This window comes from Onychostruthus taczanowskii, unplaced genomic scaffold (assembly GCF_017590055.1).
Source record: "Onychostruthus taczanowskii isolate IOZ18803 unplaced genomic scaffold, ASM1759005v1 scaffold46, whole genome shotgun sequence".
Taxonomy (NCBI): Eukaryota; Metazoa; Chordata; class Aves; order Passeriformes; family Passeridae; genus Onychostruthus; species Onychostruthus taczanowskii.
In genome coordinates, this window is record NW_024502125.1 from 3,105,218 (window position 1) to 3,118,353 (window position 13,136).

The 13,136-nt window shown below is 33.4% G+C and overlaps 1 protein-coding gene across 1 annotated transcript in view; it reads right to left on the bottom strand.

The window, feature by feature from the left end:
• The window catches only part of ADAMTS6 (ADAM metallopeptidase with thrombospondin type 1 motif 6), a 139,413-nt gene that overhangs the window by 113,714 nt on the left and 12,563 nt on the right, over nucleotides 1-13,136 (bottom strand). Inside the window, exons 4-7 of the mRNA XM_041414637.1 lie at nucleotides 11,761-11,929; nucleotides 6,251-6,465; nucleotides 5,656-5,739; nucleotides 5,018-5,163 (exon numbers count right to left, since the gene is read on the bottom strand). Of these exons, the coding sequence (XP_041270571.1) occupies nucleotides 5,018-5,163; nucleotides 5,656-5,739; nucleotides 6,251-6,465; nucleotides 11,761-11,929 (614 nt within the window). The remainder of the gene's footprint in view (nucleotides 1-5,017; nucleotides 5,164-5,655; nucleotides 5,740-6,250; nucleotides 6,466-11,760; nucleotides 11,930-13,136) is intronic.

Here is a 13,136-nt window from a genome sequence, read left to right on the forward strand (position 1 = left end):
CGCCAACAGCCGCCATATCACACTGCTTAGCAGTACCCCTACTTAATTAGTTACAAGTACAGTGGTATCCAGCAAAAATATAAGTGTCTATTAAGAGAGAGCTCATTCACTGTCCCACAATGTTAACATATACAAACCCACTTAGGACCCAGACAAATAGAAAAAATATGCCATCTGAGGTACTGAGCATTTTTGCTCTCACCAGTACAACCTGCAAATTGAGATGCATTAAAATTGATATTATATAAAGTATTATATCAAAAAAAAACCCATCTTACAGCTCTGATTCTTTATTCAATCAAATAAAGATCCTTCCAACAGAGTACATCAGTTCAGTGGGGCTGTGGAATTAATTATTGTTAAAGCAGTAAACCACTAGTGAACTTAACTCATGTGGATTTCAATATGAGTAAAAGATTTTTGTATTTCAAGGTATTTTAAGTCAAGAATTTCAGAAGGTGTATCTACACAAAACCACACAGGTTTACAATCTTAAAATTAAGTCTAGTAATTTTTCTGCAAGGAATGTTTCCAAAAAAGCGCCCTAGCTGCAAAGAGATCTTAATGTTTTTGTCAAGTGAATTTGTTTTCCTTTTAAAATGTAAAACAAACTCATGGTGTGTGAACTACCAACAGCAGGTGACATTTCATCCAATAATTTTTGTGAAGAACTGTTTCCCTAAGTGATTGAGGTTTCAAATGTTTCTCTGAAACAATTGGGTCTCACAGACTGGATTCTGTCCCTTTAGAGATACACACCTCAACTTCTGCCTGAAGCCTTCCTTTCTATGGCCCATCCGGTTTTTACTTGATCTACTAGGACACCAGGAGGCAAAGTAATCTTCCATCTCAGCAGCAAAAACACTCCATTGCTGCAGTGTTTGCAGAGTCAGCCACATACCGTTTGGATAAACAACTATTTAGTACCTGGACAAATCAAACTAATCCTCTTGAGCTGTAGAGAAATGTAGCACTAGAGAACTCTTCCAGTGTAAAGGAAAAACAAAAGACCTTTTAAAAAATTTTTCACCTTCTCAATCCTGATACAAAATGTAACCTAGAATCCAACCTTCTGGCCGCGCAGGTACATAGGAAAAGGAATAGTTCTGTTCATAACATATAGCTAACGAAGGTGTTCTTCAGGAATATCACAATTCCTACTTCATGATCTTTAAGATCAAGGGAAGGAAGCAACTGATTGAAATGGAAGAGGAGCTTTGTTCAAAAATATAAGTAAAAATAAAATAATAGCTGTACACTATAGCTCTTAAGTTTTGTGGGTTTGCAATCTATGGAGACCCTATTTCTTAAAGAGTGCCTGAAGAAACAAAAAGAGGAAGCAGCCTACCAAGGAAGGCTAAAAAAAAAACAAAGCACCAAACAAGAACTAACTTCAAAAAGGCAATTTGATACCTCTACACTGGGGTGGGATGCACAAACCTCAAAATTTACACTGGCTTTTAAAATTATTTATCTGACATTGTGCTAAAAAAAAAGATTATCATGTAATGATGCAAGAATACAGAAACCAAATGCAAGGGCTCTGTCTTTATCAAAGTACTTGAGATTAGACATCCATACAAGTTTTTCTCCTTTTTTTTTTTTTTTTTTTTTTTTTTTGGTAGTACAAAATTACTTTCAGGATTCACTATATTTATGTAAAATCTTAATGAAAAAAGGTGGCATTGTCTTAACAGCATTACACCAATAATCAACCTCATAGTTCAAGACTGTCTGCTTAGTATTTTACTTTCACCTGCCTCCAAGAACCCAACTTGGACAATTACAGGATAAAACACTGAATTCTGACATCTAAATATATTCTCTTACAGGAAAAATGTAGGAGATACACAATATAAGGTCTTACTTAGACCAGTCTCTGGCCTGTGTATTTTTAATTAAAAAACAAGACGTTTTCTGCAATTCCCTACCCACTTAGCAGACTGCGGGGTGGCTGCAGGACCATGACCAGACAGGCCCATAGACCAGGCACACCAAACACAGGCAGGCTCTTGTCCAAAGACTGGTGGCTTAGTAGGCATGGCAACACCTCTGTGGAACTTAAGAGATCAGTTTGACATACCTCCACTCTAGTGAGGCTACACGGTTTTAGCATACAGCTTATTTAGGATTGAAAAGTCTTTCTGCATTGGTCAAGCAGATACTCCTAGAGAATGTGCAGCCTTAATACTGTTTTTCCCAGATCAGACTATGACATCTTTGAAAGCAATATGAACAGATAGCAAAGAAAAGCTGAAGTGCCCTCTTCATTTACATGGTTGAAGAGAATGACTCATTTTCTTAAAACCTTTTCCCCACATTTCAGATAAAGACTGTTGTAGTTGCAAACTTAAATACTTAGATAGGACTCAGTAATATTTTCAAATACCTCAATACTTACTAAAAAATCTGGTTTTAATCAACACAAAACTATTCATAATGTTGAATTGAAACTTTCCTACTTTCCATAAAATAGAAGTACACACAATGAGAAAAAAATTGATTCCAGTGTCAAAGTCAATAAAAATGTAATTACTCCGTACAAAGCAGAGCAGCATCAGTGGGACAGATCCAGGAAACTGCCCTCAAAATACTATTGGAGGGGCTAAAAAGTATCCTAATATTTGGTACTATAGGCTCAAATTCCTTTGAATAGATGTGGTCATTAAAGACCTTTCCAATACATTATGGGTTTAAAGAACCCTAGCTATATCCTTCTCTTTCTCATATAATGCCTCAAATCTGGTTCATCAAGTGAAAAATACACAAGAGAATGAAAACAACAACATTTCAGTAATTCATTTAGAATTATTAGTGGATTTACATATTTTTGTTAATATAAATTTGTCCTTACTCATTCCAACACCAAAAAGAACTACCAATTCTTCACATAACCTGATTCATTATATTAGTAACAGCTGAGATAGCTAGCAGTTTCAGTAAAAGCTGGATTTAACCACTCAAATTGATTAGTGCAGCCCTTGTGATTATTTTAAGGAATTACAGTTATTATACAAATAAATGAATATAAGCATTTTGGTGTGAAAACATTTGTAACTGAACTTTATAAAGGTAGGTATTACTAGCCTGCAGACACAACACTGAGGCACTTCATTGATTTAAAATATAGGTATATTCTTAGAGGTGTAAACTTCTTAGAAGAAAACTAGGAAGTTATAAAATTCTTACATCCCTTTTAAAAGATAGCATACACATGCTACATAGTTAGATAATTATAGCCCCCATAATGAAGAACTATAAAAAGTCCTCAGTATTTATTGTTTTTTAATGAAAAAACAATTTTAAATAGCTATTACTCATAATTTTAAATAGCTATTCTCTCAAAACTTGCTCCTTTTACACTTAGAGGCTTGCAAGTTAACACCGGCTTAAGCTTTTGTCTGGAAACACAGAACTATTTGGAACTACACTGGGAACATCCCACTCAAACGTCCTACCACATCAAGGAAGCCAGTACAGAATACACAGTAATCAAACACATTAAAGCTGTGAAAGAAAACAACTGTGCTTTGTAATGAGAGAATACCACCAAAGTGTCAGGTTAGTCAGCCGTAGCAGTAAAAATACAGAGTTGCCAAATACAACTCACGCATAGGTACATTGAGGAGCTTCAACTGACACAACCACACCACCCATGGATTACACTTCTTCACTCGCCTAAACTATACCAGTGGAAGTTTCATGTGTAGCAAACCTGTGATCACACATTCTGCTTCAAAAGTCCTAGCGAAGGAATTACTTATAGGCACAAAACTGATCATAAACAAAAGCCTTTGTGAAAAATTAAGACCTTAGAATGCAGCTATTTTATTTTTCATTGCATTTGATTTATTTCTATAAATTCTTTCTATTTCTTGATTTTAGAGTTTCATCTTTTTTTTTTTTACATTTCTTTAAATTTAAAAGCTTTCTGAGTTACTCTAGCATTTAATCACTGATTTTTACTATGAACTATTTAAGATCATATGTAATTATATCTGAAATATGAATACAAAATACACGCAAGTGATTCACTAGCTTCTATTTAGTCTCAAAAATAAAGATTTGTTCATTATGCAAAACAAAACCAAGAAAAAACACCACCTCCCTCAGGAAAAAAATAAACATCTAAACAAATTTTATGCAAAATTATACAATATATACACTATTTTAATCACTATTTCAATTTTTCTGCAGTGAATGCAATGATTACAAAATAGCTTACATACAAAGCAGTACAGAATTTGTCCTGGAAAGCAGAAATCATATTTAAAAGATCCTAATCAAAATAGCAAAATGTTTGCTGTTTCGCAAACAAAACAAAACAAAAGTATCCTTAAATAACAGTGAGACTTATCTTCTATTAAAGTACAGTTGCCTACATCAAACTGCAAAGGGACAGACACAAATGCCTTTATCAGGATCACAAGATCACAGTGCAAGTTATGTTGAATTTATCACAGTAACAATGAACTAGAAGCAAACAAATGGGCACACATGCAGGCTTTGAAACTACCTATTAAAATTGTCAGTTCTCATCTTAATTAAGCATCATAAATCAAACCAGCTACAAAGCAGAGTCTCATATTGCTGGAATCTGCAAGAACCTGTTTTCAGAGAAATACTATTATGCTAGTTGAAATTCTGGCTTGAAACTCTTACAAAAACACTTTACATGGTTAACAATACATTTTTCATTCTGTTTTGTTCTCTGCGATTTTATTAATTTTTTTCAATTATTAAAGTATAAAATGTTCAATAGGATCCTTCTTTTCCACTGTAATACTTTGTATTGGCAATTATGAAGTGAAAATAACAGCAGGAGCAATTGATTTGCAGACCTTATTTTTCCAAATTCTTAATCTAAACTTTAATAATCTGATAAACTTAAGACAAGCCATCAATTTTCCTCCTTTTTAAGGTTACCTACCAAGTATATTATTTTGCAACTAGCCTCTAGACATATATATGCTAAGAACAAGAAATAAAATAAACACAATACTTATAATGACCATACCTAGTAATAAGAACCGCATTATCATGGTGGGCAATCCCATTTTCTGGAATGGTGTTTCCATCACTTTGGTGGGAGAGAATGGATTTCTGCCACTTACAGAAGCTATCGAGGGACTTGTCTGCATGGTGGTTTATCTCCAAGTTTGGCTGCAATACAACATGCATACCAGAAATGTTCCAAACAAATTACTAAGGTCAGTTGTTAAGCCTTTGAAAACTAAAATGGGACTATAATTAGAAGCAGTGGTTTCTAGGAATAAAATCTTCTTGCCAAATTTTATTTCTGTAAAATCTGACCCCAAGTTCAGCTGTGTATTGCTGAACCATCATTCTTTCTGCTCCAACTTTAATAATCATTTTGTCAATACAGAAAAAAAAAATCAAAATACAGATCTAAAAATAAAACTGACATCCCCGAAGGTGTAATAATAGTCACCTGAAGTAAGAATACATATCTTTGAGATGATACGAGAGGGATATTCCTTTGAACTGCTTCATCTTGATTAAAGTAGTGAAAAATTACATGATAGGTTTTGTACTCAGAGGCAGCCACTTCAAACTACTAATTAAATAACTCTACATTATATAATAATGTGATTTGTATTTCACAGGTATAAAGCTTAGCACAACAGCTCTTACCTGATCTTCAGTGAGGACAATCAAACGTGTCACTATAATATTCACAACGTTTCCTAGACTGGAATCACGATAAAGTTTGGCAACCTGACCTCCAGAAAATAAGAAAAGGCACAAAGTCAGACAAGAAACACTACTTGCTTCCTAAAAGGTTAAAAATTAACCCAATTTCCTCAAGTAGTTCCATAATGTAAAGTACCTTTGTCACTAAATACAAGTTATTTTTTGACCAAAAAATGACCATTCAGTTAAAAAAAACCCTTTTTGAACCACACTTTTAAGCTGAAACTGTTTATACCTTGTTTCATAATTCATCCAGCACAATGAGCCTCTAGAGTGTCCATGTAAGCAGAATAGAACTGTATAATCTGAATGTAATTATTTGAATTCAAAATTAAAGACAACTTTTAAAAGTGATCACAACACACTTCTTGACATTTTCCCAAAATGCTAAGATTTCCAATATTTAAACTATACATTTCTGTAAGCTAGTACTGATATTAAAGCATCATTCATGGCAATAAAGAAACACTTGACAAGTCCATTATCATTTCAGTACATAGGTATTGGTACGAACACAGAGAAGGATGAAACTTACAATATTCATTACACTCAAAATGTAGTGTTCAATGTCTTTGCGACCATGGTATCCCACCATCATTTTGTCTGCTACTACCAGCGTTTCCACAAACCGCTCAAGGCTTACAGATCTCTTCTGTCGACTATGACTACTTAGTGTGCCATTGACTGGAAGCGAGGCTGGAAAAGCAGATGCATCATTCATCCACCAAGGTTTGCCGCTTCTTGTGAGGTCTTCTAGGAACCAAAACAATTAAATACTTGAGAGGGAGTCACTAGTAAAACTCATTCAAATGCAGCTGGTTTATGTTGAGATTGCCATCTCCAAGTTTCTAGCAAGGAAGTCTTTCTTGAGGCAAATAGAAATTAAATTTCTTTATTTTCCAAATTATCTTTAACTAGCTTATATAATGGAAAACCAACTTTGAGAACCAATGATCTCAACTCTCCTTAAATTTGAATTAGGATAATAAACAAAAAATCCTTTCTTAATAAATCTGATTTTGCACATTCATGTTATATTAAAGATTAGTTATAATCAACCACAAGAACACGTCAGAATTTTAAGAATAAGAACAAGACAGCAGTAACCTCTGGAAAAAAATACTAGAAACCAAAAATTCAAAATTAATGCAAAAGTTATCAAAATTTACTAAGGAATTAAACATGCTCATAAAACACTAAAAAGCTTTTCCCCTACTACAAAAGTCTGTAACTTTTAGGCAATTAGGCTTACATGCCTAAAATGAATCTATTTTCTCTTCAGAAATTTATCAGATTATATTTTATCTACCTTGTGAATTAACTGTAACAGAAAGTTTTAAATGGTCCAACATGGGGCAATTGCCATAGTTATCTCAACACAAATTTCAGTTCAAATATGTTGATTCTTGTTTTTCTTTCAGGTAAATATATAGAAAAATATTTCTTGTGTGCAAGACATAAATTATTAAAAATCCAAAGAGCTGTAATTATCGGCAAAACAAACATTACACGATGACTTTGAATTCAAATTCCTGTCCTCAGGCCAAAATTTAATCCATCCTTACCTACAAAGGAAGAGAAGGATGGATTCAATTTTTTGGCTTTTTTAGTGTGTATCATATATCCCTTTTCCACAAGAGCCAGCAAAGATCTCAAGCTAAAGTTTAGCAAAGTATATTGTTAGTCTGGTTTTATCTAAGTAGGATTTCAAAACATCTAAGTTATTCTTGGTATTTACAGATGAGCACAAGAACATTAATAGATACATTTATAGCTGTCTGAACAGAACTGCTCAAATGAGCAATGTTCTTGCATCATTACTTCTACTAAAACAGGGTCAGCTAAGGATGAGTAGAGATAGAACCAGTACCTCCCATAAGAAAACCAATGCTTTATGCAAGTTAGCTAAGCACACTGATTTCAAAGAGGAAAAACTACACCACAAAGAATGTATGCTCAGGTCAAAACCAGCAATACAAACCTTCAGTATTCCCACTGTTGCAGAGTTTCATAATTTTTGAGGCTACAGTATTGGCTCTAAAAGGCGCATATTTTAGAAAAGTCAAAAAATTTAAGTAAACCTGGTAGTTATAAAAACACAAGTAACAAAATGGTCCTTACTCTCCAATGGTTATAATTCATTCTAAAAAAGCCCTGTGCAAAGTATTAAAGCCTGGTTTGGATGCTATAATGACTACTAAGGTTTCTCCTCTTTTTCACCTCTATTCTAGAAAATTCGAAGTTGCTTGCACTGTTCAAAGATTTTCATCACACTTAAATAGTGTCTTAGAAATGTCTGGAATTTTCCCTGACAGCTATTGTACTAATTTTTTTAAAAATTCATTCTTTTTCAAATAACAAATGCTGATGGTTTCTGATGCTCTTGGAGTGCTAAAAGTATTTTAGAAAGTACTGCTTCCACATTAATTCAAAATTTTCACTCAAAATGCAGACTATTCTAAAGTTTAAAAAAACTACTGATTCCAAACATAAAACTTTCAGAGGAAAAAAAAAAAGATTTTGGAATCATCTTCATACTGTCTTTCAAACAAAGGTCACAGAGGACTCCATAAAAACAACCATATCTCATTTTCTTATCAGATGAGAAGCTTAGGCTTCAGCTGATCTCAAAATTATATAAATGCTTAAATATATCAATAAATAAAGATATATTACTTATTTAGTGAGAATAGCTATGTGGCAACTTACATCATTCTTTCACCATATTCATAAGTTAAAAAAGAAAAAATTAAACTCCATTAACATTGAACATAATTATACATAAGTAAAACAAAGTAAAAATAAATAGAAAAATAAAGAAAAAAATCCACAGAAAAATACTGTAATTGATCCCAAAATAGTTATTGCAGAAGTGTGAAATTAGGTTTTAAACTGCAACTGAAAAGAAATCCAAACCCATATAGACACAGAGTTCACAACTACTGTACATAAGTTTTCCTAAGACATTGGGTAGTGGTCAAGGGAAAGACAGAAAGACAAGACAGAAAGACAAGACAGAAAGACAAGACAGAAAGACAAGACAAGACAGAAAGACAGAAAGACAGAAAGACAGAAAGACAGAAAGACAGAAAGACAGAAAGACAGAAAGACAGAAAGACAGAAAGACAGAAAGAAGCACAGAAAGAAAAATATCTCAAAATGCAATAACAAACTTCTTATGTCAGATGCAGCTATGAAAATATTTCATTTTAAAACAAAACATTATGCTGGTTTTTTCCTAAATATTGTAGCACCATTATTTCATGCTTCTAGCAAGCTTTTATTCCATATTTTAGAATATACCAACTGTAAAGTCTGAGACAAGTGAAATCACTACATAAATCAAAAAATAGTAGAACTACCCAGAAATAATCTGCCACTTTGCAGCTTTCATATGTCAATTTCTGTTGTTTCTCAATCCTATACAAATGCAGCACTTTGCAAAATAATCCAGTGGTCTCAAACCCCATTGAAGCAATTGGAATTTGGCAGTGGAAAACTTCTTGCCAAAGCCTTAGTGATTTCAGCTGTATTTAATAAAACATAATTAATTGGTGACAATACATACATGAAACATGACTTCAACATATTGTATTTTGAACATTTTTATGTTTAAATGCTTAAAATCTAATTTAAATTACGAAAATGTATCCTGCGCTCTCGTCTGATTCTCCATGCCTCTCCAATTCTCCTCTTGTATTAGCTACCATAATTCTTCCATTGATTATGAAGTTGCCCATCACTTAGTGATCGCAGTCAATTCTGATCATGCTTTCACCAAATTCTGTGCTCCACTTTCTATTCTATTATGGTCGTTTTTCTCAGAAAGGTCAGAAACTACACTCCCCTTGTCTCTATCAACACTTCAAAATCCTGACTATTTCCCTGATGGAGAAGAAGTGCAAAATAAAATAGGTTTCAGTATGGGAAACTTGACAATGAATAGTGGCACGGTTTCTCAAGCAGATTCCTCCCTGCATGGAATGCTAGGAAAACTGTTCTGAAGGTAAAGTTGAAATCAGTCTCCAGACAAAATAAATCATACACTGCCAAAAGGTACTTAGAGCTTTTGATGTTTGCATTTTAAAACACAAAACTGGACCGTTCAAAACTTCCAAAACCAGTCAAATTCCCTAAACATCACTGAATACCTGGCTTTAATCCTTGGGTGTGAAAGCTGCAAAACTGTAAATTAATATTTTACTTTATTTTTTATCTGTTGTTTTTCGGTGGGTTTGTTTTTTTTTTTTTTTGTTGTTTTTTGTTTTTTGGTTTTTTTGTATTTCACGATGCTTTGTATGCTATTTCACTTTAAGATAAAGCTGCAACAGTATCAGAAAATGAGTTTAAAAGGCTTTGGTACCCATGAGGGTAAAACAGAATGTCATCTGGAAAAGCAAGACCTTGCAGTCTTGGCAGACAGTGAATTTTTTTAGACATTTTAATGGAGTGAAAATAGTATACAGAACAACAGGAAAAGGAGAAACTGAGATGAATGAGCATCATAATATTCTCAGGCTTGTAAAAAACAGTGCTTTAGTACTTCAATAATTAAGGACTTCAGGCTGTGAAAGCTGAGAGAATGCACAGGAGCTTCCAAGAAAAAAGGTACCCCCAGTTATACTAAGTAATAAATGCTAAACATTATACCATGCTTTGCAAAAAATCATACAAGATGTATAGCTCTGATCAACCTGTGATCCATGTAACAGACACCACCAGAATAACTGAACACAACCTTGTTGGCTTGGAGCAGAATTAATCTAGAAGACAAGATCCAACAGAGGCCAATATCCTTTCTTTTGGTAGGGATATAATAATGGTAAAAATTACATGTCCTTACATTTCAAAACCTTCCACTTATTTCAAGCGGCTTAAGTGACAGCTTTCCCAGCAAAATGAACATATACTAGTACCCTTATTTTACAATCATTTAGCAGACAGTAACATTTAAGAGATTTGTTTGCAATATTACAAGCATGTATATTGAATAATGCCCTCAAACTAAAAGAGAAATTACACATATGAAGTCTGACATTCCATAAACACAATTAACTGAAATACTCAAGAAAAAGCTACCTCCTAAGAATGGGATTTTGCAGACAATCTGTACTGTAAGCTTAGACAGCTGGTGCCACTAAACATTATAAACTCCAAAATAAGCTAAAATAAATTATATCAATGAACTATGATATTATTTTATTTTAAGACTAGTTATTGTGAGTCTGCCCCACGTACTGAATCTCATGGAACACAACTGCCTAGGACTCAACTTTTAAGAATAAGCTATTACTGAAATATAAACAATTGACAAGGTTAAAACACTTTTCTATCATGTCAAAAATTACTTTTGTGCTCTAAAAGAACTTGTCAGATTTACTCCATGCTGTCTTCTAGAAGTGAGTTTTCAGTTTAATCAAGGGTTATGTTAGAGTACTTGAAACGTATATCTGTAGAGGTTAAAACTTCTTTACGAAGAAAATATCTCTCCATCAAAATTATATAATCCTGCCCATAAGGCACAGGTAAATCACAATCTTGACTATAATGGAATAATGTTAACCAAGTGGACCAAAAATCAGTACCAAAACACTACAAACCTCTGTAAACAAGAAAGATGTGGACTCAGTTCCAAATGTATTGATAATCATATTTATTGCATATAGAGTTTCTTCAAATGAGATTGAACACATACTACTCACTGAGCTGTAATACACAGTCATTCAAGCATGCTTTCTGTTGGGAAATTAAGTACATTTATACACATTTTGAGGAAGCCTGTGCTCATTTCTACCACTGTACACAATGTAGGCACAAAACAAGACTTATTCCTGCTGTCTTAGTTTTTGAAATACACTATAGTCTCAATCTGAATCTGAAAAAAAAGAAAAATCAAAACTACTTTTCAACAAGACATTACATCATCCAGAAGGAAGATTCTCATAGCTACATTCTTCACTATATCTTAAATGTGAAACAAGCAAGATCTTAAAATATATCTCAAGTTACCATTTTTTAAAAGGAATGACATTTATTCTTGTTTACCTGAGACTCCACAGTGACTGTGATCATAGAGGTGCTGCTGGTGCATGGTAGATTTTTTGTATATAACATGAGGATGACCATTCTCGTAATTATAGTTACTAGAATCTTCTGTTATATTTCTTAAAGGTTCAATAAAATACTCATCATCTTCTGTAGCAATGACTCCATGCTTAAAGAAGCAAATAAGAAAACAAAAGCTTACAATAGACAATATGGAACCACTATCACAAAACTTAACTTTAAAAAACATTCTCTGTGAAGAAATCCACAGCTAGAAGCTAACACATAAAACAGTGCATGAGCCAGCTCTCATCTGCTGACTTAGTATGAACAGAGTAGGTGCCTATAAACAATACAGTGAGAAAAAATAAAACTATCATTGTCCTATTTGTGGAGAACATTCACCTTTTTTTTGGTAGATGCAGTAAAAAAAGCAAGAGATAGTCTCAGAATATTACAAATAATCTCTTCACAGAGATGTTCTGAAATGACATAATTCATATCCATTAAAAATTACACCAAGCCAAAATGGCCTTGCTCTAATGTTAAGTCAAATATCCCTCTGTGATGCCCGCACTGCTAGATGCTTAAAGCCAAATACTTCATCAAAGACAAACACCATGAAGGATTAATTTTAGAACACATGATTCAAAGAAATCATTTTTATTTTACATCCAGACACAATCCCAAAACTCAGCAAGTTAATAGAAATCAAATTATTTATATTAACTTAAGTTACAATGTCTACAAAGCATTTATTCCATAAAAACTGTTGCCATAAATCTAGCAAACAAGAGTTATTGAAGACTATACACTAGACCTCATTCTCCATAACAAATGAATATTTTTTTCCTCATACTGCAGTGCAGAATAGTAGATACTCTATTCTCATAACTTTCACATTTGTGAACTCAGCTTCTTCCAAACAGGAAGTGGTTTATGGAAGAAAAGGGAGATTTCAGGCCAACTATGCAATTTCCTGAACCTTCAGCAATTAAAACTGAACTTTAGCAGAAAATCCAGGTTTTGGATCCTTTCAGATATAGAAATATTGGGGAATAAGCCCTGACAGACTTCTACACCAATGTTCGCTAAATAAAAAATTCTGAGACCCATACGCAGAAAATTCTGAATGTACAAACTTTCTATACAGGGAAGAGCTACTCATCAGACAGAAGAAGCCTAGAAGCAGGAACTTTTACATTCATATCCTGACTTGAGGAATCACAAATTTCCACCACACCTTTTATCTGTAAAACAAGTACTACACATGAATCTTTTTTCAAGGCCTCTGTGATCAGTGATAAGAGCACTTGCTCCATATCTGCTCTAAAAATCATAAAGCTGTTTTCAAAAATCAGAGCTTGTCTTTGTAC